This window comes from Gasterosteus aculeatus, chromosome 2 (genome assembly GCF_964276395.1).
Source record: "Gasterosteus aculeatus chromosome 2, fGasAcu3.hap1.1, whole genome shotgun sequence".
Lineage (NCBI taxonomy): Eukaryota > Metazoa > Chordata > Actinopteri > Perciformes > Gasterosteidae > Gasterosteus > Gasterosteus aculeatus.
The window spans coordinates 2,496,253-2,520,671 of record NC_135689.1 but is presented as its reverse complement, the minus strand read 5'-3'; the positions used below and the strand labels follow the sequence as shown (position 1 = coordinate 2,520,671).

Here is a 24,419-nt window from a genome sequence, read left to right as displayed (position 1 = left end):
AAATGCAGCATTGGCTTTTTAAAAGTGATTTTTATTCTCTCGATGCAGGTTACTGCACAAATAGAATGCGATGCATCTTCTAGTAAATGCACGCCTGCAACACTATGAAAAAGAATGCCTGCTGTCATATGTTGAAGCTGTTTATACATTTATTCCCTTTGTCTCAGCAGGATTTCTTTACGCCCCCCCTGGCCTCTTGCTGCAAGATGATGAACTCCAGGATGAGTTTGGCGGTCCGAGAAGGCCTCTCCATCACCACGGAGTGTCCGCAGTTCTCCAGCAGGTCCACTCGGCAGCCGGGCAACACCTCTGCAATGACCGCGGCTCCGGAGACGTCCACCACCTTGGACAGACGCAGAGGTCACCGTGTGTCCGAGCTCACGCTATTCAGAACCCAGGCGCCGGCCGACGGCAGGTTGCAGAGTTTGTGTTACACGGGATTGTTTTTTAAGGATCAGTTTAGAAGCAAAAGCCACCACGTGTGTTCGGGTCTGGATTACCTGGTCTTTTTTGCCCCATATGACTTGCAAAGGAGCCGTGATCAGATGCAAGTGCTCCTGTAAGGCATATCGCGACGTCTCACCAACAATCTCCATAAAGACTGTTGAAAAAAGGAAACCCATTTACTCGTACGCACCACGCTCACCTGGGATCTTTGGGGAAAGTGTGTCGACCAACCTTCTTCGTAAAATGTGTTGTGAGACTGCCGAACATCTACCAGCCCTTGAAGAATCTAACAATGACATCACATGTATAAAACAGCAGCCGCACAGACTGACGCTTATGCCAAAGAGAATCCCACGATGCTCTCGTTTTTTAGCGGCGCCGAGGTCCTGACCTGCTGAGGGATCTTAAAGCGCACGTGAGAGCAGAGTCTGAACATGTCCTCCATCTCCTCGGGCGTGGTGGGGATCAGCGGGATGTTTAGTGTGTAATTGCTGTGCTCCAAGTCCTGCAGGTGATTGTCAAATTTGGTCTCACAGGGGTGTCTTATGCCTGCAGGATTAGAAAGGGATGACGGGAAGATAAACAAGGCGAGCCACAAAGGAAAGGCGGAAATAATGAATGGGGGGGGGTTTTGTGTGCGATTATGATCACGTCAGGTCGCTGACGATCAAACAACAGGTGTGAGTACAAATGTGCTTTAGCAGCTTTCTCGCTCAAAAGCCCAGTTTGTAACTGTAGGTTATGTGGAGAAGGAAAAAAAAGAAGAAGAAGAATTTGGACGTCACATGTACAGATTTCATCAGGGGAGTTTTCACTGAGCTGTGAAAGGCTCCCTCACAAAAGACGTACACACACACGCACACACACACACACACACACACACACACACACGGCTGACCGTCTGGGCAGATGAGAGTCATGCTGCAGATCTCTGCGGGGTAGCAGGCTGCGTAAACGCCGGCCACATTGCCCCCCATGGAGGTCCCGACCACGTGGAAAGGTTTCCTGTTCAAGCGAACGGTTTCCACGAACTGAGAAAGTCCAAAAGAAACAAAAAAAAAACAGGTTTTCAGTGAAATCATAAGACACGTATCGAGTCTTTTGTGTTTTTCCCTCCCCTACCTGATGGATCCGTCTGACCTGCCCCCGGATGGAGTAGTCCTCCGCGCTGGTGCGTGTTGTTCCCTCGTGACCGGGCATGTCCACGCACACGATGTGAAGATGCTTTGGTAAATACTGGAGCAGACGGAGAGGAGACGGTACTCGGCTTTAAGGACTGACAACGTGACTCGCTAACAACTAATAACCTGGCTGAACTTCATGTGGGTGTAACCTGATTGGACAGAGGTCTGATTGACAGCTCATCCTTTGCACCACGTCCACATTTACTGGATGAATTCTATAAAATGATGTCAAATCGGAATTTGTGAACTCTCATATGAAGAAGCCTTGAAATGCCGTGGAAATGGCAAAGACATCACTGCTGTCTGTTAAAATGGACGTTTAACCCTTAAAGCCCCCCCCCCCCCCCCTCAGACCTTGACCACACTGAGCCACGTGTCTTTGTGAGCAGAGAAGCCGTGCAGCATCAGAATGGACGGTCTCGTCCCCGGCTTCCCCCGGCAGGCGAAGCAGAAGCGATAGCCGCCGCAGTCGGCGTAGCGCACCTGCAGGCCCAGAGTCCTCCTCCAGTACCTGAAGAGGAAGCAGGTGCACGCATGAGCCGTCCCGCCCCAACACGTGGACACCAGGGGCCCCGGGGCCCGGACTCAAGCACTCACGGGCTGGTGGAGCGTTGGGAGGTTTCATGCATACATTTTTTTAGATTTTGGGCTGTTTAGCTTCTGTAAGAAAACATAAAAATACACATTCGGCTGTTTTATTTACTACTTTGTATATTTGCATCTATATTAGATAATGCAAAATGAACCCTTTCAACATTCATCTTCAGAAAATGTAAAAAACTCAACTGGGGAAGTTTCAGTCAAAGTTACATGTTTTAGCCTTTAGCCTTAGTGTTCTTAGGAGGTTGAAATCAGACGTTTTGCTGCCAGTAATTTGTCCTTTCCTGTAAAAACACTTGTGTAATAATCGTCGTCGTGGCTCATATCAAAGGCCTGAAGGGAAAGAGCTCACCAGTAATACACCTTGATGAGCGCCGAGGGCCACAGGAGGAAGGAGGCAACGAAGGCCACGATGGGAAGAGCCAGCGTCGCCCCCGCGATCACAAACAGGTTCACCACGTCCAGGTCCGCTGCCATGGCCTACACACACACACACACACACACACACACACACACACACTGTGTGCCGAGGGGGGCGGGCGGCACAGACAGCGTCCAAAGACACAAGAATCACGCATGCAACAGTCCTGTTTTAAATGGAACAACTTACTTTTGTTGTTTCCCCTCCTGGTGCGGCTCCGATGGAACGTTTTTACAACATGCGGATGTTTGAGCTCATTTAAAAGGCGACGTGCAGCATCAACAGTCAGATCATCTTTCTTCTTACACAATCAGAATGAAAATAAAAAGCCCCGGGGTGGAGAGCAGTTGGTCCGGGCGGAAGATGTTGGCTCTGGATAAACGTATTGATTATTATATCATTGGGGGGGGAAAACCGGGCCAATCTTTTAAAGTGAACGCACAACGGGAACCTGATAAATATGAGATACAAACTGTGGAAAATACTGTGAAGTCAGCAGAACGTTGACAACGACCGTCGGTAAACACAATGAACAGTTTGTTGGCCAGAGGTGGTGCAAACGGTGGTGCAAACTTTATAAAGTTAATAAAAAAGGTCAAATAAGAGACATTCGGACTCAGGGGCATTCATTTAAGGATTTTGTATAATGCTGATTATATATGTTATAATGCTTATGCAATCCATCTTTTTAACTCACTAATATAAATGTGGAACTTCCTCAGTCGATGACACAAACAATTTTGTATTTCAAGTTTTCTAAAATATGTTCAAAATAATTTTTCAATTAGCTTAAAATATTAGAATCAAACAGAAGGAAATTCTACGGAAGGAAATATTCTACTTTATTATACATCTTTGAATCACTTTATTAATTTTGAAAAAAAGATATTTCACCATCTATTTAGTGATCTTGTATCAGATTCTGAATGATATGTGAACAAACTCCTTATTAGAAACAAAATGAATGTTAGTGTTTCTACGTTGAATGTTGTCATCTGTGAAGAGCCGAAAACCAAATAGAGACAAAATAATAGAATCGATAGCATTTCAGTTAAACATTCTACGAAATGTTGTTTGGACTGAAACCCTCCAGCCGAGGAGCTTCAAAATCCACGTTTTGGGGTTTTAAGTGTCAGTAATCTACTGGGGACGTTTCCTGATTACATCTTTCATTTAAAAGTAGAGTGTCCCTTAAATAAAGTTGTATACCAAAACCATTAACATGTTCAGTCTGAATAGAAACAAAGCCACTATTATCATCAATTATTATTATTGTAAATGAAAGCTATTTACTAACCGTCCATTGCAATGTGCAGCTGACCCCCCCCCCCCCCATGCACCTCTGGCCCACTAACGATGACCTACATACCAGCTAGAGCAGAACTAAACGCACACAGCACAGTGAGGGGGGGGGGGGGGGGGGGGTGCAGACCGGGCCGAGAGGAGGGAGGTCGTCCTCTACGTGCTCAGAGGGCAAAGCATCTCGTCATCTTCCAGCAGAAGAACAGCCCCGCCCCCCTCAGTGAGACGTCACGTGAGCTCCTCTCATTGTGAGGGGGTCTCACCCCAGACACGTTGGGGAAGAAAACAGTTGCGCAACGTTCCTGCTTCCTACATTTCCCAGAGTGCTTTAGGTTTTACGTGATCTTGGACCAATGAAAACATTTTCTCCCTAAATCACACACACGGTTCCACTAGAGGTCACAAGGCGTTATAATAACGCTGTGTAATAGAATACACTATTATCGAGTATGCACAAACATTGTTTTTTGGAGTTTAAATTTGGTTTAAAAATTTAAATTGGTTAAAAGCAGCCACCTCACCAGCAGGGGGCGACAGATCCGAACCACTGCAGCTTTAAGCAGAAGCCAGATGCCCCCGATGACGTCACCGCTCCATCATCAGGGGTATTTTATTTCAGACGTTGATGGGGGCTCCTTTCAAAGCCACAGAACACTTCATACTTTATTCAAAGTAGGACTCCTCTTCACTGGTACACTTATGTAAACCGCCACAATTTGAGAAAATAGTAAGGTATTTACATGAAGACTGACTTTGTATCTCCTCGTCAGGAGGAGCCTCGAGGCTCCTTTTCGCTCAGGCTAAACTGCAGGTGAAGTTGGAAGCGTCACAGCTGCTTTACGGCGCAAGACAAGATTCAACATCGCTAAGTTTCTGGCTGGAGTTTAGAAGCAAAAACATCAATACCGAATCCGCTCACGCCAACAGAGAAGTCAAGACGAGAGCAGCTCACCTTCTGTGTGATGTTCCTCTGCAGAGGTCAGAAGAACAGGAAACTGTTCAGTCTGCTTATGCACATCTTCATACACAAGGTGTCATTGTGAGGTTGAGATCTTTAATTAAGGTCACCTGTACATTTCAGAGCAGTTATTCATAAACTTTGAACCTAAGAAACTATACGACCCTTCATCTCTTTACAAAGTACGTAGATTATTATTCACAAGGAGCCAAGCAAACCATCACAAAGCAAATTCATAGACTCGAATGAAGTTGATATTTCACACAAAATCATATATACTGCATGCAAACATAACTATGAACACACGTTACAATTTTAGTGTTTAGTTTCAAAAACATGACATCAAGTATTAATACCATAGAATACCAAATGGCATGCGTTTAAGTAACACATGTCTGCTTCACCGAGCTTTGTACTCTTTATTTTATTGGCACAACTAAAAGAAGTGTGATGAACGGCTGCTGCAGAAACTATGGAAGCAACCGTATATTCAACGTAAAGCAGAGGAGGAATCCTCAACTGGAGTTTACTTAACTACTAAAAACAGAAAACCAAACACATTAACGTTTCAATCACTGCAGGAGAATGTCAGCGGTGACAATGTGTGCGTCCGAGGCATCAACTGGCCGCCGCATTATTGTGACAATATTTATTATTTCTGACGGTTACAGAGATGTGTTACATTTAGGGAGGTGATCCAATCCAAAAGAGATTCAGAACTAATTAAGTGTGTAGTGCTCCTTTACATTCATCAACGGACGATCCTGGAAGTCACGACAGGAAACAAAAACACACGATCCTTTAAATGATATAAAACAAAACAAGCGTAATCGTTTTTGCCTCACAAAACACATTCTTTTATTAACATCTGTCATCTAAAATAGAGAATCTTAGAAATTAAACTGTTTAGTACGAGCCCTCCTAATTAAAAGTGCAGATATGATGAGAGGGCGAGTTTCTCAGTGCGGTGAAATCTGACAAGGACCGTGGATCGGTGGGGGTGTGCGTTGCGTGTGCGTGTTGCCCTCAGGTCCTGAAGAGCACGGCAGCAGTCACAGCCGTTAGAGCCACGGCGGCGGCGACGGGCCCCCAGATCAACCACGACTTCTGAAAACAAGCAGCGACATTGAGACATGAGGAGCGACGCGGCCCCGGTAAATACCACCACCACCACCACCACCATCATCATCATCACCACCATCGGGGGAGTTCAGGAGCTTTGACAGGAGGAACTTTCCATCGAAAGCGACGCAGTGCAGAGAGAGACGCATCAAATGAAAGCAAACAGCCTTCGGAGAAGCTCATCCAAGCCGACGGGCAGAAACAAGGCAGGTAAGCATTAGCCATCCAGACAAGACAAACAGATGTTGGAACTCTATGATTGGAGAGGTTAGAGTCTCTGACATCACCCCCCCCCCCCCCCCATGAGGAAGGCATTCTGGGGGAAATAAAGTCATGCAACTGATCCACAAAGACACGGGTGAGGATGAAAGATGTCGGCCGGGTTGAGAGGAGTGACGTTGTACCTTTTAGTACCACAACGCGCCGAAGCACCAAAACAGGCCGGCCAGGACGAGGCCGAGGACTACGGCCTGAACGGGCAGCAATGGGGACGTCTACGGAAGGGAAGGGACATTACAGGACAGGCGTTTAGGGGTCTTAATGAACCCCCTCGGTCAGTGGTGTGTAAAAGAGACACAATGCTGCCAAAACAAAAAGGCAGCGGATGAGCGGAGTGGGGGGTGGGGGGGGGTGTGCTGCTGTGATAAAACAAATCTATATAGATCTATTTCTATAGATCTATGTAGATTATACATTGTGAATCTTACAAAGGAGATTTTATAAACAAATCTGATGCCAAGCTCATGCTCCTACGGAACAAATCAACCGGCTGCCTCTTATGCAAAGCTACGGTGACGCTTTCCTTTCTCGGAGCGGTCGGATCCTTGTTAATTATGCATATATGCGCTGCTGTCGATGTGCGATAGACCGGCACTCACCTTTGTCCCTTTCTCCTTCAGTTCCTCCACGTTGGCTTTGCACTCCTCTAACTCGTCGGCGAGCGACTGCTTTTCCTGCTCAGTCTTCTCGTATTTCTCCTTCAGGTCCGACAACTCCGTCTTGGCTTCCTCAAACTGCGCCAAGCAAAGTGGTCATTTTCAACGTTACATTTAAATGTACATTTGGCTCGGAACTGTATTTACAGAACACGTCACTCTGCGGTTAGAGGCGCTTTAAAAAAAAAGGTTCTTAAAATGAGTTGTAAGCAGCAAAGAGGTCACAATAAGGTAAAGAACATTTATACTCAGACACAATATTTGCACACCGGGTCAAAGTTCTCATGTTCCATGTTGTGAAAACGTCGGCCACATCGTCTGACCGCAGCAGAAATGCTGCAGGTTGTTATTAATGCAAATTTAAAAACAACGCACCGCAGGAATGTACTACTGGGTTTGTTTTGTTACGGATCGGCTACAACTGGATGTCGTCCGTGATGTCTGTGTGTGTAGGTATAATAAATCCTGTCTCACACACACACGTAAATAAATAAGTAACAATGTGTGCATGACGGGGTCAAGGTTCGATTGATGTTAAGTATCTGTGATTGATAGTTTCTCCCCGGCTTTCTTTTGTCCCATAAACCAACACGCGAGAGCCCTCCCCCCCCCGCTGCTATAACAAATTATTGATACGGGCAAATTAATTACTGAAGCAACATATGACAAAACATGCGCTGGTGTATAGCGGGCAGTGACCCAGATGGTCGAGGGCCTGCAGTCATGAAGGAGCACATAAAGCTTGTTTGGTGGTACATCTCTCACCTACATCCCTTTCCTCCTCTACAAGGAATTAGGGAGGAAATCTCAAAGGAGATAATGTAATCAAAACATACTGGTTGTGCATATCTGATTGGCTTTTCATCTTCGGTTCTGCATGCAGGAGCCATTGACACGAACACCCAGTAAACACCGGGCGTGTGAAGCAGCAGGTCAGCAGTCCTTTTTTTCACACCGCGGTGACTTATCTCACAGATCGACACACAATCATTTACTTGTGTGTGCGCGCGTGTGTGCGTGTGTAAGTAGACCAGAAGCTTTTCTGGGGCAGCAACAGACAGCGTAGACAATGTGTAACTGTCGGGTCTGAAGTACTCGTGGCCCCCGGAGATGAGCGTGTTCTGCTGGACGCACCTCTCTCTGCAGGGCCTTGCTGTGGCCGCCCGCCTTCTCCAGCTGGGTCTGCAGCTCGCCGCTGTCCTGCTGGTGCTGCAGCTTTTGGGCCGCCAGCCTCTTCTCCAGCTCCTGCTGGGCCCCCTGCAGGGCCTTGAGGCTGCCGCTGAGCTCTGCATTCTGGGCACGTGAACTACCGGGAAGCGAGACAAACACGGGGTTCAATAGGAGGAAGGGGGTTGGGGGGGGGGGGGTTCACACGGCGTTATTCTGTGTAGCAGGACACGAAGCAAAGTAAACCTGAAGAGACAGCGAGGGGGACCGGGAGGGGGGTTTGCACTGACCTGGCGAGCTCCTTCTCCAGCTGCTGCTGCCTCTGCAGCGCCGCCTCCACGTCGGAGCGCAGAGCGGCACAGTCGCCCTGCAGGCTGCCCGTGTCTCTCTGGTGGGCCTTGAGGAGCTCCTCCCTCTCGGCCCGCAGGGCGGCACACTCGGCCCGAAGGGCGCCGCTCTCCTTCTGCTGCTTGTTGGCGGCGTCCTGCTTTTCGGACCGCAGGCCCGAGCACTCCTTCTGCAGGCCGCTGCACTCGGCCTGCATGGACTGCAGCTCTCCGGCTGCGAGGATAAAGAGACTTAATGCAACCATTGCGGGCAGATGCGCTTTTCTTAATTAAGCCGCCAGATTAAGTTAAAGTACGTAGAAAAGATATTGTCCCAGTGCACTTGGACGGACGTTTGAGTCTCTTCGAGCTGTAGTTCAGAATCACGAGGACACTGAAGCCATCGTCACATCAGTACATCAGTGTGTGCGTCTGCACCTTGTATCTCTGCGGTTTTCTGCCACTGCTTGCTCTGCTGCTGAAGGTCACGCTGCAGGTCGCCGATCTCTCGCTCGTATTTGTTGGCCGCCTGGCGCCATTTGTCCAGATCCTTGGAGGCGGTCGCCAGGTTGGCCTGGACGGCGGCGGCGTCGCGGTCCCGCTCGGCGGCGGCCTCCTCCAGGGCGCGCTTCAACGCCTTCACCTCGCCGCGGGCGCTCTGCAGCTCGTCGGCGGAGACGTCCCTCTGGTCCCTGAGGACGCCCGTTTCATCCTGGAGCTGCCGCAGCTGGCCTGTGCGACGCCACGGGGGGGGCGGGGGCGGTTTAGCAGCTATTTTTAGTGGGCGGGCACAACGTTCATACGGCAACAAATGGTTTACCTTGAAGATGTTTTATCTGTTTTGCAGACTCATCAGCTTGTTGCTGCTTTCCTTTTCTCTCGTCTTGCAGGACGCCTGCGAAGGAACGACGCAATTGTTTTCCTGCACTCGTCCGTGTGGCGAATGGTACCAAACATCAAAGAGCAGAACGTTTACCTTGCAGCTCCATGCATTTGTGCTTCTCGGTGTTGGCTAGCTCCTGGGCTTCTCGGAGTTCCTCGTTCAAGCGCTGGAGCATTTTCTCGGAGTCGCCAGAAGAGCCCGTGTTCGACCTGGTCAAGTCATCTGATGCATGAAACGCAGCGCAAACAGAGAAAGAATACTTTCCAGATTAGACGTTCCTTTCTCCTGACAGGGAAGCCTGCAGCTGTGAGAAGTAGATATTTGCAGACGGCGACGTCAGGGAGGCTGAGCCCCGGTGACGCATCAAACAGTAATGACGGCCATTCATGGTCGTAAAAATAGCCGGATTACTCAAAAGGTCCCACCACATTAATTCTGCTTCATTCCCAAATATTTAACCAGGCCTGACATACTAGATGATTTCCCAAGATATATTCAAATGGGAGCGTTACATAAACTAATTGCTCACCCAGAAATAGACACATTCTTTTCTTTTACAAGAATCTTTCGTTCCAAATTGTCCATTAACCCGAATACAGACGCTGCCCTGGCACCCCGACACTGCTTTGTTATCGGTAAGTTACTGTAAACATCACACAAAGGCCAACGTTGTCAAGGGTCTGTTGTGTTTCCCCCGGAGGCGGAAACAAGCGCCACAAATACCCGGGCTTCGCAACTCCCAGTGAATATCCTCATCCCCTAATCTGCCGCGGCTCTGAAAAAAGAGAGATGACCTCATCTCGGGCCCAGCTTTTGGCGCAGGCGAAAAGCAGTGGGAGTCGGGACAGGTCAGGCGTGAGCGCCATAAATGGCCACGTCGTCAGTGGGCTCGATGGAGGTCTCTGAGGCCGGCCGACGGGGGCTGGTGGCACCCTGCGACTCGGGCACATGACGGCGGCGCGGCAGACAAAAGGACGGGCGGAGGGAGGCGGCGCCCCGTCCAGGGTGCGTGCACGAGTTTGTGTGTTCCCTCATGCGTGCATATGCATGAGGGGGGGGAGAATGTGCGTGGGGGTCCCGTGTGAACGATTTCTGGAGACATTGCAGATACTTTATCCTCGGTAGCATCGGCCGTTTTAGCCGTTGTGTGTTAGGGTCACAGAGTAATGATGGTTTAGCCTGTGTGTAAAAATACCTCTCTGACTAGCTGTGGGTGGGGGGGGGGGGGGGAACAGGGGGAGGGGGGGCAGAGCATCACACGGAAAATGTAGGAGAAAGTCTTTTTTTAGCTCACTGAGGGGCTGAAGCCATTCTGGTCGGTCTTTACCCCGAAGCCGCCCGCCGCCCCCCAGGACTGTGACGGCGTTCCTAAACTGGACCGAAGGGGTTAGAGGCGGACTGAATGTGGACAGTGTTCAGCGGGTTTCTATAAAACAGCAGATCACACTGGCGGGGAGGAGGGGGGGTCAATTTACAGCGACACACTGCGCTGTGCGCGCGCTTCAACGACATGTCCTCGTCCTTGGTGGAGAAAGGGACGCTGTTGTCGCGGGGACACTGTTTGCTTTGTGCTGCCTATACGCGGCGCAGCCGAGCGTCACGGTGTCTCGTCACGCAGATTTGGATTCGCTCGCCAACGTGCTCGCATATTTTCCCGTGACGGTCCCTGTTGCTCCTCGTGTAGGGAATCAATAACGTTGGCCTGATTGCACAAAACACACGGCCGGCTAACGTGAGCTCCATCTTCTGATGACGCCGGAGAAAGAAAACAAGGCCACCTGCATCTCCCTCCCCCTCTCCCCCTCTCTCTCTCTCTCTCTCTAACTGCAGAGTCATGGAGGGGAGAAGACAGCTGGGTTACCTTGGATGACCGGTACGTTATTCATTGGATCACTCAGCTCCTTCTCATCCATTGGTTTATCTGTGAAGAAATGGTGAACACACACATCCCTATATAAATAGAAATATAAAAATAGAATTACATCCATTTATTTGTGCGTATATATATATATATATATATATATATATATATATATAAATATTATATCCCATGTCAACAAACTGATACGATTGTCAAAATAAAGAGTTAGATCGAGAGTTAGAAGAGATGATGAATCTAATCCTTAGAGATGTCACTGCTGTTGTTTCGGTTAAGAATTTAAGTATTTTCAAAAATGGTAAACACAAAAATGCAAGCTCATTTATGAACAGATTTGATCCTCAGCTACAAGGGCGCTGACAGGTTAAACTTGAACCTCTTAGTCAGAGAAAATGTACTGACAATTTTTGTTTAAAAGGGTCAGGAATGAAACTCATCGGGAAATATTACCTCAAGGAGATGCAGGAGCTTCGGTACTCTGCGTGGAGGCTGAAGCGATCCCTGGCGTGAAGAACTCTCCTCCAACTATCAGATTTTTCTCAGATGCGAAATGGACCAGTCCAAGCGGGGAGCCAGGGTGGGGGGAGACCAGAGGGGGAGGCCGACGCCGTGTACCAAACCTCTCTGCTAATGTTGGACTGAGGCCAGCGAAGACTAAAGAAATATGGCTGAAATGAATGAACAAATTCTTAAAGCCCGGTTCCAAAGGCTGAGCAAGAGGTAAATCGGACAAATCAATTCAAAAACAGCCCCCGTCCTTTCACCCCCACCCCCACCCCTTTATTGTGTGGCTGAAGTCTTCCAGCCTCACTAGGTCATGCATCCGAGTGGAAGCTGCAGCTGCACAGCCAGCGACAGAGAGGTTGTGTTCAGGGAGCCGCTCTCTGACCACGTTGAGCTGGACGGGACGCCGCCGAGCGCTGAAGGCCGGTGTGACGCTGTGTGTGTCCTACATGTGCTGCATCCCACCCGCCTGCCCTTATTTCTCCCTGCAGGACTTTTAAAAAAAAAAAAAATAGATGAATTAACAGCCTGCAGCGTGAGATCTGCACATGGCCCCGAGGGGCAGAGCCGTGTATTGTTCAGCTAATCTACACTGTGCTATTAGACAATGCAATAACTCAGTTTGCATCCCGGGAATGCTCTGAAATGTGCGAGAGGCCGAGGTGAAATAAAGACAGTGAAAGAAAACCAGTGGCCTAAATTGAAAAGGCTTTCAACATGTAAATGCACCCCCAAACACTCAATTTGCTCAGAAGCTTTTCATAACTTCCTAAATGGCTTGAATAATGCATGAAGTCCCCACACAGAGATTGTGAGATTGTGAATGAGACAATTAGATTGTGTCAATAGTGTCATGCTAAACAAGCATGCGATCCTTCAGGAGAAACCGGTTTACCGGTGTTGCCTCAGTTGGCGTTATTCCATATCATGAATGGTGACGGTGTGCGTCACGGGCTCAACGGTGCAAGCATGAACAGCTCTCGCCGGATCAGCACCTATAATAACAAGCTGCACCCAACTCAAAGAGCGCCAAGCAGTCAGCGTTCACAGGCCGTCGCCCAGTGAGCTGCCAAAGTCTAAACTGCAGCCGGCGATGCATTAAATGTCCACATTAACAACCTGCAACTTTAGTGAGGACACCACAGTCTGCAGCTGCACGCTAGCAATGCATTTAAGTAGATAATTCAATTTTGGACAAGGCGGGGGAGCGGTTGGACTTAAACTTAACATCCTATAATTAAGGTAAAACAGAGAAAGGGTCCTTCATCTATGGCCATATTCCATAAGAGTAACCTCAACCACGTAGTAATCAAACAAAGGTTTATGATCTGATGCTGCTAATCATTGACGCATTGTCAGTCAATAATCAAACAACCCAACCTTCCACTTTATTCTGGAGTAAATCCATAATCTTTACAAACTGTCTTTGCATCCCACAAAAGGTGTTCCGTCGGAGCGGAGCGGCCTGAAGGGGATTACGGCGCTCAAAGAGCAAGCAATGTTCTCCGCCCGGACAGGTGTACGGCAAACCCACATAAACCGGTTTTATACGTGAAAGACTCAAACAAACGTTACTACCGTAAAGGCCGGCAGCGAGACTGCTTGATGTCACAATGTGTGAGAGGCCGTGGAATTAGTTGTTTGACTGGCGCCCTCTGATCACACGCTTCCAGAGCCGTCCTGCCAAATTCCAAGGATTTACTGCACGAAACCTGGACTCGTTTCGAATGCAATAAAAAGAAATCTACTCCTTGACTGAGCAATAAATCCGTCCTGGTAATGTTGAATACATCATAATAATATGCAACGAATGTAGAGTTTACGCTCAGCTGCCGGTTTATCAGTTAAATACATCAGTGCCGAACTAAACGTGCCGGTTCAGGTTTTGACTGAAACCGTTTTGAGATAGGAGTTGATTCAACTTCATGATAATTTTGGGAGAACTTAAATAGTGTTTTGCCTTTGTCAACATTACTTGGACGACAGAGTCTGCTTTGTCTCACACAGAGACACATGGTGTTCTGCGTCAAGATGTTCGTGCGTCAATGTCCAGTTTATCTCGTGGTGGTGATGATCGTCTACATCCACGGTTGATTAGCAGTAGTACGTTTATCTTCCAACTATATATTTAAACTCTGGTCTTGAGGCATGACTTCTATGTGTGTCAATTCTGTCTCCTACTTGCAAGTATAATTTAAGGAATGTCTTGTTTAACGATTGGTGTCAAGTAACAATTCATGTAACATAACTGGGTGTGTAAAGTAATTCATTCAACGTTCTTAGCCTGATATAGAAATACTGTCAACATTTTATTAAGTATTCAATGATTGTCAATTAACATTAACCACCAAAGAACTCCATAATACAGTTAATTGGCTTTGATGATAGCTAGTTAACTTAGCCAGAACCAATCAAATTTAGAGTTAGCTGTAAATTGGACAGGTTTCATTCTACATTACCTTAAATTATTGTTAGCTTACTGCATGGTGAATAATCTTGGACCACGGAATGTGACGCGCTAGCTTACCGACAGCGAACCCTTAAGATGCTTCGATTATCACCTGATATTTCCGCTAGTTACGGTTAAGTTGATGTGTCCAAACATTGTATTTGAAGTATTCAAACTGTCGTAACTTACCACCAGAAATCTCCCAAAAAAAAAACACGGTACCATTACCTTTAATTGGCTGTGACGGCCGCTAACGCAGCCTGACTTTAGCTAGAGCTAATTGGCCAGGTTTTCTTCTTCTTTGGTTTTAGGTTTATTGGCGGTTAACATACAAACTAATTGTTGCGTTGCCGCCACCAGCTGGTGTGGAGGGTGAGGATGTTTACTACATGTGTTGTTTAAATAAATGAATAAAAAAAATAAAAATACAAACAAACAACAAGGCTCACATCTTTACTAAAAAGCCACATTTTGGCTGACATCATCCCAACTTAATGTTAAATCCCCGACTTCCCAACAACGGGACGTCTAAAAACTCAAATCTCGTTCAAATGTCAAATCCCGCCCCCCCCAAAAAAAACCCCACGACCGGTGAAACGATCCCTGAAACACATCCGCAACACACACAAAAAAAGAGAAGAAAGAGAAGAAAAGGCAGGCGGCTGATGAGGCGGAGTTTCCTCCAGACTTCAGCGTTACGTGTCGCGCTAACGGGGGCGAACCAGAAGTGCTCGTCTGTCGGCGCTGACGGGAGGAGGTGGAAACATCTCCACCGAAACCGTCCGTGTCTCTGCTTCACCTCCACCAGATGTTCCACAAGTAACTTTCTCGCTTCACTTTTATTTGTCTGTTTTTTGGGCGACATCGAGTGGATTGTTTTTTATTATATTTATTGTTTGCTTGGTTTTTTTTTTAAGTTGTTTCGCCTCGGTTTCGCTGCCCGATGGCTTCCTCTATCTCAGCCTGGTTTTGGAGCGAGAGTTTTTGGCTCCCCAAGAACGTTACGTGGGAGGACCTGGAGCGACCCCCACCTGGGGTGGAGTACCCGCGGGTCAGACACCTCCTCTACGCCCTGCCGCTGGCTGTCATGGTGTTTCTGCTGAGAATGCTCTTTGAAAGGTACGCTCGTCCCCGCCTCGGCTTTTGTTTTAGTTTAATCGTTTAGCCGCGTGCTCCCGCTGCGCGTGCACGTGCATTTATATCACGTTTATGGACTCTTTCGGTCCGTGTCGCTACACTGTTGCTCCCAAAGAAAAAGTGTGGAAACCCTCCTCCCTCCCCCCCTCCTCCTCGCCACCAAACCCCTGTTCGCCTCGACTCACTCCCCGCTGCTCTCCTGACACCAGAAACTCTCCGCGGGCCTCGTCAGACAAACCGGAGACACGCGAGCTGTTGCGCGCGGAAGTGAGTCCACGTGAACTAAAACCGGAGATACTTAAACCGCTCATCCGTAATTTAATTTATTTATTTATTTAACAAAGCGACTCCACAGCTGGGAGCTGATCCTCCCCCACGTGACCGATATCGGGTCTATTCTCCCCTCGCTGTTGTTTCTGCCTTTTGGCCTCTTCTTCTTCTTTTTTTCTTTTTTTTAGCAGTGTCAGCATTCCTGTGAGGTGATGAAACATCAAGTCTCGGAACACACTTCTTATTTCGCCTCGTTCTTCGTTTTTCTATTTTGTGGACTGAGCCGTGAGGACCACATCTGTATTACAGACCTTTAAATAAGTCACACGGTTTCATCAAAGTGAAGCTGATCTCACTGATGAGAGGGACCCACCCAAAAGCCCCCCCCACCCAGAGGAGTAGGGTGTTGTGAGGTGGAGATGACACACATCAGTGTTGTGGCCTCCCCGACCCTCACATGACAGAGGTCACCACGCTCCGTTTAGAGTAGGTTCCACATTCCAGTCTAAACACTCTTGTCCCCCCCCCCCACACACACACACACAGCGGCCGTAAGACAAAGTCAATCATTACCTAGCCTAACTTATGCCCCTGTGTTTGTGCGTCTCTTCTTGCCCCCCTCCCTCTCTTTTTGCTGCCCCTCCTTGCGGGCTCACAGGCTGGTGGCCAAGCCCTGCGCCCACATACTTCACATCCAGGCGGGAGTTCCTCGGCGAGCTCAGCCCAACGCCGTCCTGGAGAAAGTCTTCCAGTCCAAAGCGGTACTCGCGAAGCTCCCTCTGCGTCGTCTCTGTCGACCCCCCCCCCACCCATCTTATGTCCACTTTTTCATTTGATTTTGTCCTCCTCAGTGTCCAGACACGAGGCAACTGGAGGGGCTCACCAAGCAGCTGGACTGGGACCAGCGCAAGATCGAGAGATGGTTCCGGGTGCGTCGGAACCAGGACCGGCCCGGCATGCAGAAGAAGTTCTGCGAGAGCATGTGAGTTCCTGCCCGACGGCCCGCGGGGGAACCGACTCCCGTGAAAGTGATCGCACCGTGTGCACCACCCCCCCTCATGTCTCTGCTTCCTTATCTGCTCTCAGGTGGCGACTAACTTTCTATTTGGGGATTTTCATCTACGCCGTTCGACATCTGTGGGTGGTGAGATGATGATAATAATAATAATAATAACCTTCAAAGTTGCAATAAAACCAGTGTTGCACAATAATTCTCCTGTTAAATACACAATTGAAGTGATTGCGATCAAGATAGAAGCAAAGTACAATAATAAAAATGGAGCCAAGGCCATTCGATAGGTGTAGGATAAGATAAGCAATGCATTAGAATTTATTCATACGGCACCTTTCTAAAAACTATGTCAAACAGGGCTTTACAATAACAACAATAGTCATTGAAATGGGGACTGTTGAGGAATGAGATCAGTCTTATTGACGTAATCATGTGCACGTTTCATCTGCTCCCCTTAGTCGCCCTGGACCTGGGACACCAGAAAGTGTTGGTACAACTACCCCTTCCAGGTGAGCGCTATTTCCTCCCCCTTTCGCGAGCCGCTCTCTCCTCTTCCGATCCGCTCGGTTTGTCCTTAAAGGTGTTTGTTTGTTCTTCTCCCCCCCCCCCACCAGCACCAGAGCTCCCAGCAGTTCACCCACTACGCGGCCGAGCTGTCCTTCTACTGGTCTCTGATGTTCTCCCAGTTCATAGACGTGAAACGCAAGGTGAGCGGACCAGCCAATCCGCGCTCCCCCCCCGGGGGTGTCCGATGTCGGCGATCGCCTTTCATCGCGCCGCGTGCTTTCCGTCCCACGTCACCCGCTACCTTAAAGAAGTCGCTTCATTGCGACGCGCAGCCGCAGAACCGGTGGGACGGTGAAACCGTTGCGGTTTCCCCACAAGCAGCAAACCGCCGGCGAGGGCTTCCCTTTCCCGTCGCCTCGCCCCCCCCCCCCCCCCCCCCCTTGTTCACCCTCTCCCGCTCTTGTCGTCTCCTCACAGGACTTCATCATCATGCTCGTCCACCACCTCGCCACCATCTTCCTCATCACCTTCTCCTACGCCAACAACATGCTGAGGGTCGGCACGCTGGTCATGTGCGTGCACGACGCGTCCGACATCTTCCTCGAGGTAAGGGACTCTTCTTCTGTTTGGGGTTAGGTGACGATAGTAGTAGTGGTAGTAGTGAGCGGGCGGAGGCGATACCGAGTTGGCCCGTCGGACGGGTTGGGCGAGCGCACTCGCTGAAATGCAGCGGAGCCGGTTTGGGTCGTTCCCTAAAGAACATGATAAAACCACGGAGATCTTGCTCCACTGAAACAAGAACATCAACAATCATCCTTCTTCAACGAACCAATGAATTTCCTTTTTTGGATCCCTCAAGGCGGCCAAGCTGGCCAACTACGCCAAGTACCAGCGGCTGTGCGACGGCCTGTTCGTGGTGTTCAGCGTCAGCTTCTTCATCACGCGGCTCGTCATCTACCCCTTCTGGTGAGGCAAATGAGCGCTTATTTACACCATCAAGTGGCAGAACCTTTGGCCTTTTTGGCGTGGCGTGGCGGTGACGTGAGGCGTTTTCGCTGCAGGGTCGTCCACAGCGTCCTGGTGGAGAGCTGGGAGATCGTGGGGCCGTACCGGTCCTGGTGGCTGCTCAACGGGCTGCTGCTGGTGCTGCAGACGCTCCACGTCATCTGGTTCTACCTCATCGCTCGCATCGCCGTCAAAGCCGTGTTCAAGGGGAAGGTCAGTTGGCGACGCCGGGTTTCCGAGAGTATTGATCTTAACACCCCCCCCCCACACACACACACACACACACACAAACACAGTTTGGGGGGGGTAAAATGTCTAAACGGCTATTAGATCTGAAAGGGGTTTTAGCATCCAAAGTGTTGCCAGTTTCATCGACCAATTGGGTTGGGAGCCTTCGTCTTTCCATCCAGCTGCATCATCGGAGGAAACGAAGGGCGTCGCTGTTTGAGTGAAACGTAAAGGTGACTTTGCCGCGCAGGTGGCGAAAGACGACCGCAGCGACGTGGAGAGCAGCTCGGACGAGGAGATTTATTCCAACAGCGGTAAAAACCAGAGCGAGACGCTCAAGCCGAAGGACATCGGCCACGCGGGCAACCTCAACAACGGAGAAGCTCACGACCGCTGAGCGCCACGAGCGTGGCTTTTAGTCCCCGGCTGCGTTCCCGTGTGACCCACCTGGACCCCCCCCCCCCACCCCACCACCACGAAAGAGGTTTGCTGAATCGTAGAAAACTGAGAGTGGACTTGGACAGAGAGCGGAGTCTTCCCTCTCTTTGTGGAATAAAGACGCCTTAGTGAGTCGAGTTTACACTGTGTGAGGTTTACACTAAACACGTGTGTTTACGTGTGTGTACGTGTGAGTGTGTGTGTGTGTGTGTTAGAGTTAGACATGAAACGGAGCATGTAAACACTGCTTTTTGTCAAAATGCATTTTCTACATGTAAATACATTTTATTTGTGAAATTGGTAATATATTTACAGCTGTAAAACAAATCAATGCAATCTGCCTTAAATCGCTTAAGGTCCCGTAAGCGAAATCTCTTTTAAGATGCCAAAGATTTCTTAATAAAACATTATTATATAAACAAATTCAGCAATGAATGTGAAGGATTCGTGTTATTTGTGCAAATGACAATTATTCAATTAATGGTTTGTCTGCCTGATTATTTACGCTTTATCCAGACAACAAAGCCCCCAAAAAGTGCAATTTCTTGCTTTGGCAAATAAAAAGTCCAAACTTGTCCAAATGTTTAATTGACTTTGATCTCCTGGAGAAAAGCAAAAGAAAACTCAGAACATTTGAGAAGCTGGAAATTTTTCTTTGAAATATGACTTGTATTTTGATGAATTGTTTATTTTCTCCACTAAATCATTTCAATATTTTGAAAAAATAAACCCTGCGTGTGAGCAGCGTGCGACCACTCCGTCCTCCTCAGTATCTTATTTTGCCACACTCGTCCATCACGTCGAACACGTCCTCGCTGATGTCGTTGTACTGCAGGCTGAAAGACACACAAAGCGTCAAACTCGTCTGTCCTCCGACATTCTTGTGGCGTTTACACTTCTAACGTTTCTCATGTCTTGAGCTCACTTCATCTCCTGCATGCTGTCGCTGTCCTGCGCGGCGCGGACGAGCGCCGGGACGGAGGCGTCCGTCAGCGAGTTGTTCCTCAGCTCCAGGCTCCTGAGGGCCCCGCCGGCCCGCAGAGCGGCGCACAGGTCCCGGGCGCATTCGTCCGTCAGACCCGTCATCTCCACGCTGCGCAGAGAGGAAAGGGGCGGGGCTTAAAGCAAGTCTGGGGGGGGGGGGGGGGGTTTCGGGTTACAGTTTGTCGTCACACTCACTCCAGTTCCTCCAGCACACAGCTGGGATGCGCCACGGCCTCCCAGAGGGGTTTGACCCCCTCGTCCCCCACCGCGTTGAGACCGACGACAAGGGACTTCAGACGAGAAGTCCCGCCCCTCAGCGCCGAGCTCAGCTCCCTGAAGACCGGCGGGGTCAACTCGCATCGTGACAAGCTGCAGCAGAGAGAGAGGGAGGGGGGGGGGGGGGGGCAGAAGATGTCTCCAGAGGTGGCTCTACATCACCCGGGTGCGGCGTGTTCGAAGGCAACTGGCGGCAACCCCCACCTGAGCTTTTCTATTGGGCATCCGGGGCGGCGGAGGGCGTGGCAGAGCAGCAGCGCCCCCTCCTGGCCCAAGTTGTTGAGCGACAGGTCGAGCTCGGTCAGGAGGCAGCGGTCCGACATCAAGGCCTCCGACAGACGGGGGCAGCACGCGGCCGACAGCTGGCAGTCGAACAGGCTGCAGAAGAAGAGATCAGCAAAGGGCGGCCGCTTAAAGTATGAAAGCATGACTCATCTCAGCCGCGTTAAAGGCACAGCGTCCCACCCGGCGCTCCATTTAATGTCATTTACCTCGTAAAAATCCACCACCTTTAGCTTAGAATACGCTTTTTGATAGCTACATAGTGGGACTGGGTAATAATTCAATATTATCATTTCTCATCTTTCAATAATTTCATGGGATGAAATCTTGGATGTTACAATGATAACAAAGCGCCTACAAACTACGACTTGTCTGACAAAAAACTGTTCTTCATTAAATGAGAAAATACGTTTTTCACTTGTTATTTCATTCACAGGAAGGTGTACTGAACCACAAGGTTATTTAATATTAATTGCCTATAATTGCATTAAATGAAATACCAAAGAAAATGTTACATGGTGATATGTATCCCCAAAACTACTAGTTAAAATGCCAGAAATAATATTTAGAATGTCCCTTTTTAAAGATGGTCCCGGGATGTTTTTCTAGCCCACACCTCTGAAGGGGGGTCAAAGTTCAGCCATGTGATGCAACAATATGCTTTTTAAATGCAGCCAGAAAGTAATGAGTCAATTAAAATGTGGAAAGCGGCTACTGGCTCACGTGAGGGGGGCCTTCTCATGTTTTTGTCGTTAGCCGAGGGCCCCCGTAGAGTGCAAACCCCCCCCCCCCCTGGACCGCCCTGCAGTCTCGGTACGGGAGGAGCGAGCGGAAATCCAACCCGCCGTGCCTTTAAGTGACAGCTTCAGATCATGTAACTTGAACGTCTCTCCAATCACCTAATGCCCCCCCCCCCCCCTGGACTTACACGAGGCCCCGCAGTTTGCAGAGCGGGTGCTGCAGGGACCCGCTCAGCGCCTCCATCCCCTGCTCGCCGATCACGTTTTGCGTCAGGTCGACTTTTCTCAACTGCGACCCTCCCGAACGCAAAGCCGCCGACAAGGCCTCCATGGACGCGGCGGTCAGCTCACACTTTTGCAGCCTTAAATACACAAAAAGAGCAACAAAAGAAAAAGTGCAAAAATCAAACACGCCGCCGCCTGTCAGGCTCGCGGCGCCGAGGATGAAGGACGTACTTTAGCTCCTGGAGTCTGCAGAGGGGACTTTGCAGCGCCTTGCACAGTTTCGCGAAGCCCCGGTCCCCGATGGGATTGAACCTCACGTCCATCTCGCGCAGCTGGGCGGCGCCCGAGGTCAGGGCGGACGCCAGATCACCACAGACCGCCTCGGTCAGCTCGCATGCCAGAAGCCTGGGGGGGAGAAAAAACATCGAGGAATTCAATTCAGCTCTTTAAAAAAAAGGCACATTTTTAAAAGAACGCTTCCCTTCTTACTTTAAAACGCGCAGCTTGCAGTTTCTGAGTCCCTCGCAGAGGCGCCGGAACTCCTCTTCGCCGAGGCGGACGTGAGAGAGGTCCAGCTCCTCGGTGAGTCCTCCGCTGAGAGCCGAGGCCAGATGGGTGACAGCGCCAGGACTCAAGGAGCTGTCCGACAAGCTGTGGTAGGGGAGGGATCTCACATTAGGCGTGCCGAGCACATTGAAAGGTTCGATCCCCGGAGGTGTGAACTTACTTGATCTTGCGGCACAGGCTCATAGCCGGAGCCAGCGCCTTCGCTTGCTCCTCCGTCAGATCCCTCGTCCGGTACAGATTCAACAACTCCATCTCGCCAAGGCAGCTGAAGACGTAATTCAGGGCAACGCAGTCTCGGAGGGTCGGGTCGCCGTAGCCGATGCCGGTTTGCGCCGAGGCGGCCGCAACCTCTTTCACCAGACTCTCGTTTTGAGTTTGAAGGAGCAGGTGGAAGCGTCGGCGGTGCTGGTCCTTGTGCCGTCCCTTCAGCGTCGCCTCCGAGCTGCTCCTGAACCAGCGGGCGAAGTCGGCGACCCGACCGGGGTCCAGCTCCCCCAGCGGGGCCTCCAGCGGCCGGCGCTGAGCCGGCTCCGAGAGCCCCGTCAGGAAGACGTCCAGGAAGTCCGCGCGGCCTCGGTGCCTCTCCAGCAGCTCCTCCACGCCCTCCGCCGCCGAGGCGTCCAGGAGGAAAGACGTGGCCAAGTTGAACTCCAGCATCGGCTGAGAGTGGAAGGAGAAGACGGGTCCGTCGCCGTCCACTCGCAGGAAGACGCCGACAGAGGCCAGATCCTGACCAAAACCGAAAGAATCCATTTCCTCTTTGGTGCAACTCGAATGCTGGTGCAGGAGGCAATGGGATGCCATCTTGCCGAGGGCCGACACCAGGGCTCTGCTGCGGGCCTCGTTCAGCTGGAGCGACTGGATTAGTCGCGCCAGGATTTCCACGTACAGCTGAGTCAGCGTCTCGGGGAGCTTCGCTCCAGCGTCCATCAGAGACTTGTAAACGGAGCAAACGGTCCAACAGAATCTGGGGGAGGTGCAGATATCATAGAAGCCCAGAGTGCTTTCCATGTGTCTTCTCGCTGTGGTGGCGGCGGCCGGGTCGGCGGAGAAGAACCCCTCCATGTAGGCTTCTCTCTGCGGCTTCAGAAACCCCAAAACCTGCAACCGGGCGCCGCTCGGGAACTTCTGACCCTCGGCCGGCCTGGTCGCCACCAGGAACGAGGCCCCTCTCAGCAGCGATCCGTGGAGCAAACCGGCCACCAAGCGGGACACGGGGGCCTCCTCTCCGGGGTCAGAGCAGAGGTGGGGGAGGGCCGAGGGGTCCAGGCTGTGTCGCCACTGATCCAGATCGTCGAAAACAAACAACACGCCCTCGGGATCCTGCAGGAGCTGGGGCACGGACCCCGGGAGGAGATGACCGTGGTGGCGCAGCATCAAGGCCTCCAGGGACAGCGCCCCGCCGAGGGAATTCAACCGACCGAGCCCGAAGTGGAAAACAAAGGAGAAGTTCTGGAGGTGCCTCCCCCGGGCCCAGCCCACCACCAGCCTCTGCAGGGCCGTGGTTTTACCCGAGCCGTCGGGGCCCTCCAGCACCACGGTCCTGGTCCCCTCGGACAAAGCGGTGCGGATGGCGCTATCGAGGGAGGGCCGGCCGCTGTCTGCTTTTCCGTCCGGGCCCCGGGCCTCCGGGCCCCCGGAGGTCAGCGGGGAGATGTGCTGGCTGCCGTTTATCACAGTGACAGGCGACTGTCCTCCCAGGAGGGACGCGGGGCCCTCTGACTGCAGGATGTGAGTCAACATGGAGTCTTTGTCCATGGTGTAAATCTCTGGAAAATGAAAAGACAGTTTAAAGGAAAAAAAGACATGCAACTCACAGCTGTCAAATTGTCATTAACTGCACTTCCTGATGTTAACATCTGGCCTACAAAGTGGCAGTGGGTCTGTAACTCGTCAGAACACGGAAGTGGAAGCAGTTACCTGGTAGAAACTCCACAGCGGGAAACTAAAAAGCAGGATTTTTTCTTTGTTTTTGTTTCGTTTGTTGGGGGGGGTCACGTCTTTACTGGGATTCGCGGTAAGAGTCGCGAGCGACGTACCTGCCAATAAAACGACGAGCAGCGCGAACCCGGAAGTGCGCGAAGCGGGAAGTGCGCGGGGGCTCGTGCGCCCTCAGCGCTGCCTTACAGGCGGCGAGGAGGCGACGCCAGGCTGAACCGCTACGGTAATGAGCTTCTGATGAGGCATAATGACGGTTGCACGTTACCGAGATCACAACGGTTTTATTGGCATCTTTTATTCCAACGCGTTTCAGATGAGTCATTGTTCTGTTTTTACAGTATTTATTTGACAGCTTTAATGACTTTGCAGATCAGGATTATCAAAATATGCACATTTTGATGTGCTAGAATAGATTAAACTACACAGCAGCAGATCAAATCCTAATCCGAATCCAATAGTTCCATCTAGCATTTAGTTTGATCTGTTGGTAGACAACAGATTATAATATTCATACTGTTTTACTTTGTGTATAATCATTTGAAATTCCATTTTTTGTGTTTTATTAGGTTAGAATGAGCCATTCACATGTACATAGGGAGCAGGTCCTCCTGTTAAAGGAAGGTCAGGACA

At 50.2% G+C, this 24,419-nt stretch overlaps 4 protein-coding genes across 15 annotated transcripts; 1 reads left to right on the top strand and 3 right to left on the bottom strand.

Annotated features, from left to right (window-relative positions):
* Positions 1-10: 10 nt before the first annotated feature.
* Positions 11-3,024, bottom strand: abhd6b (abhydrolase domain containing 6, acylglycerol lipase b). Its single transcript, XM_078082622.1, has 9 exons — positions 2,842-3,024; positions 2,584-2,711; positions 1,986-2,142; positions 1,570-1,683; positions 1,346-1,478; positions 839-996; positions 679-733; positions 501-601; positions 11-343 (listed from the first exon to the last, which is right to left on the bottom strand). The coding sequence occupies exons 2-9, from the start codon at positions 2,706-2,708 to the stop codon at positions 164-166; spliced, it is 1,023 nt and encodes a 340-aa protein (XP_077938748.1). The 5' UTR covers positions 2,709-2,711; positions 2,842-3,024; the 3' UTR covers positions 11-163.
* Positions 3,025-5,745: 2,721 nt separating this feature from the next.
* Positions 5,746-14,599, bottom strand: slmapb (sarcolemma associated protein b). 11 transcript variants are annotated; one of them, XM_040192170.2, is made up of 11 exons: positions 14,367-14,558; positions 11,675-11,892; positions 11,207-11,266; positions 9,439-9,567; positions 9,283-9,357; positions 8,901-9,194; positions 8,427-8,697; positions 8,104-8,275; positions 6,913-7,047; positions 6,439-6,528; positions 5,746-6,019 (listed from the first exon to the last, which is right to left on the bottom strand). In XM_040192170.2, the coding sequence occupies exons 3-10, from the start codon at positions 11,256-11,258 to the stop codon at positions 6,442-6,444; spliced, it is 1,215 nt and encodes a 404-aa protein (XP_040048104.2). In that variant the 5' UTR covers positions 11,259-11,266; positions 11,675-11,892; positions 14,367-14,558; the 3' UTR covers positions 5,746-6,019; positions 6,439-6,441. The 11 variants fall into 11 exon arrangements, with proteins under 11 accessions (XP_040048104.2, XP_040048105.2, XP_077938659.1 ...); XM_040192171.2 differs by having other exon boundaries at positions 11,675-11,878; positions 14,367-14,512; XM_078082533.1 differs by having other exon boundaries at positions 14,406-14,505.
* LOC120828931 (ceramide synthase 5) lies at positions 14,488-19,529 on the top strand. Of its 2 annotated transcripts, XM_078082484.1 has the most exons (11): positions 14,488-14,996; positions 15,095-15,296; positions 16,243-16,345; positions 16,436-16,566; positions 16,671-16,728; positions 17,055-17,105; positions 17,211-17,303; positions 17,581-17,709; positions 17,963-18,069; positions 18,165-18,321; positions 18,587-19,529. In XM_078082484.1, exons 1-11 carry the CDS (start codon positions 14,672-14,674, stop codon positions 18,731-18,733), a joined length of 1,503 nt encoding a protein of 500 aa, XP_077938610.1. In that variant the 5' UTR covers positions 14,488-14,671; the 3' UTR covers positions 18,734-19,529. The 2 variants fall into 2 exon arrangements, with proteins under 2 accessions (XP_077938610.1, XP_077938613.1); XM_078082487.1 differs by lacking the exon at positions 14,488-14,996 and having other exon boundaries at positions 15,094-15,296.
* Positions 19,039-23,937, bottom strand: LOC120828667 (NACHT, LRR and PYD domains-containing protein 12). The gene is made up of 9 exons (XM_040192160.2): positions 23,769-23,937; positions 22,009-23,617; positions 21,771-21,932; positions 21,513-21,686; positions 21,245-21,418; positions 20,239-20,412; positions 19,954-20,127; positions 19,700-19,867; positions 19,039-19,610 (listed from the first exon to the last, which is right to left on the bottom strand). Exons 2-9 carry the CDS (start codon positions 23,604-23,606, stop codon positions 19,541-19,543), a joined length of 2,694 nt encoding a protein of 897 aa, XP_040048094.2. The 5' UTR covers positions 23,607-23,617; positions 23,769-23,937; the 3' UTR covers positions 19,039-19,540.
* Positions 23,938-24,419: the final 482 nt, after the last annotated feature.

Coding starts and splice junctions, on each gene's coding strand:
- abhd6b (XM_078082622.1), bottom strand. CDS start 2,708: ATGGCAGCGGACCTGGACGTGGTGAACCTGTTTGTGATCGCGGGGGCG. Junction 1,479..1,569: donor AGGTCAGACGGATCCATCAG/GTAGGGGAGGGA, acceptor GGACTTTCTCAG/TTCGTGGAAACCGTTCGCTT. Junction 602..678: donor CAACACATTTTACGAAGAAG/GTTGGTCGACAC, acceptor TTTTTTCAACAG/TCTTTATGGAGATTGTTGGT.
- slmapb (XM_040192170.2), bottom strand. CDS start 11,258: ATGGATGAGAAGGAGCTGAGTGATCCAATGAATAACGTACCGGTCATC. Junction 9,568..11,206: donor TAACGTACCGGTCATCCAAG/GTAACCCAGCTG, acceptor TTCATGCATCAG/ATGACTTGACCAGGTCGAAC. Junction 7,048..8,103: donor GCAAGGCCCTGCAGAGAGAG/GTGCGTCCAGCA, acceptor TGCTTGGCGCAG/TTTGAGGAAGCCAAGACGGA.
- LOC120828931 (XM_078082484.1), top strand. CDS start 14,672: ATGTTAAATCCCCGACTTCCCAACAACGGGACGTCTAAAAACTCAAAT. Junction 17,304..17,580: donor TCATAGACGTGAAACGCAAG/GTGAGCGGACCA, acceptor GTCTCCTCACAG/GACTTCATCATCATGCTCGT. Junction 18,070..18,164: donor CTCGTCATCTACCCCTTCTG/GTGAGGCAAATG, acceptor TTTTCGCTGCAG/GGTCGTCCACAGCGTCCTGG.
- LOC120828667 (XM_040192160.2), bottom strand. CDS start 23,606: ATGGACAAAGACTCCATGTTGACTCACATCCTGCAGTCAGAGGGCCCC. Junction 20,413..21,244: donor TGCAAACTGCGGGGCCTCGT/GTAAGTCCAGGG, acceptor CTTCTTCTGCAG/CCTGTTCGACTGCCAGCTGT. Junction 20,128..20,238: donor TGCCCAATAGAAAAGCTCAG/GTGGGGGTTGCC, acceptor TCTCTGCTGCAG/CTTGTCACGATGCGAGTTGA.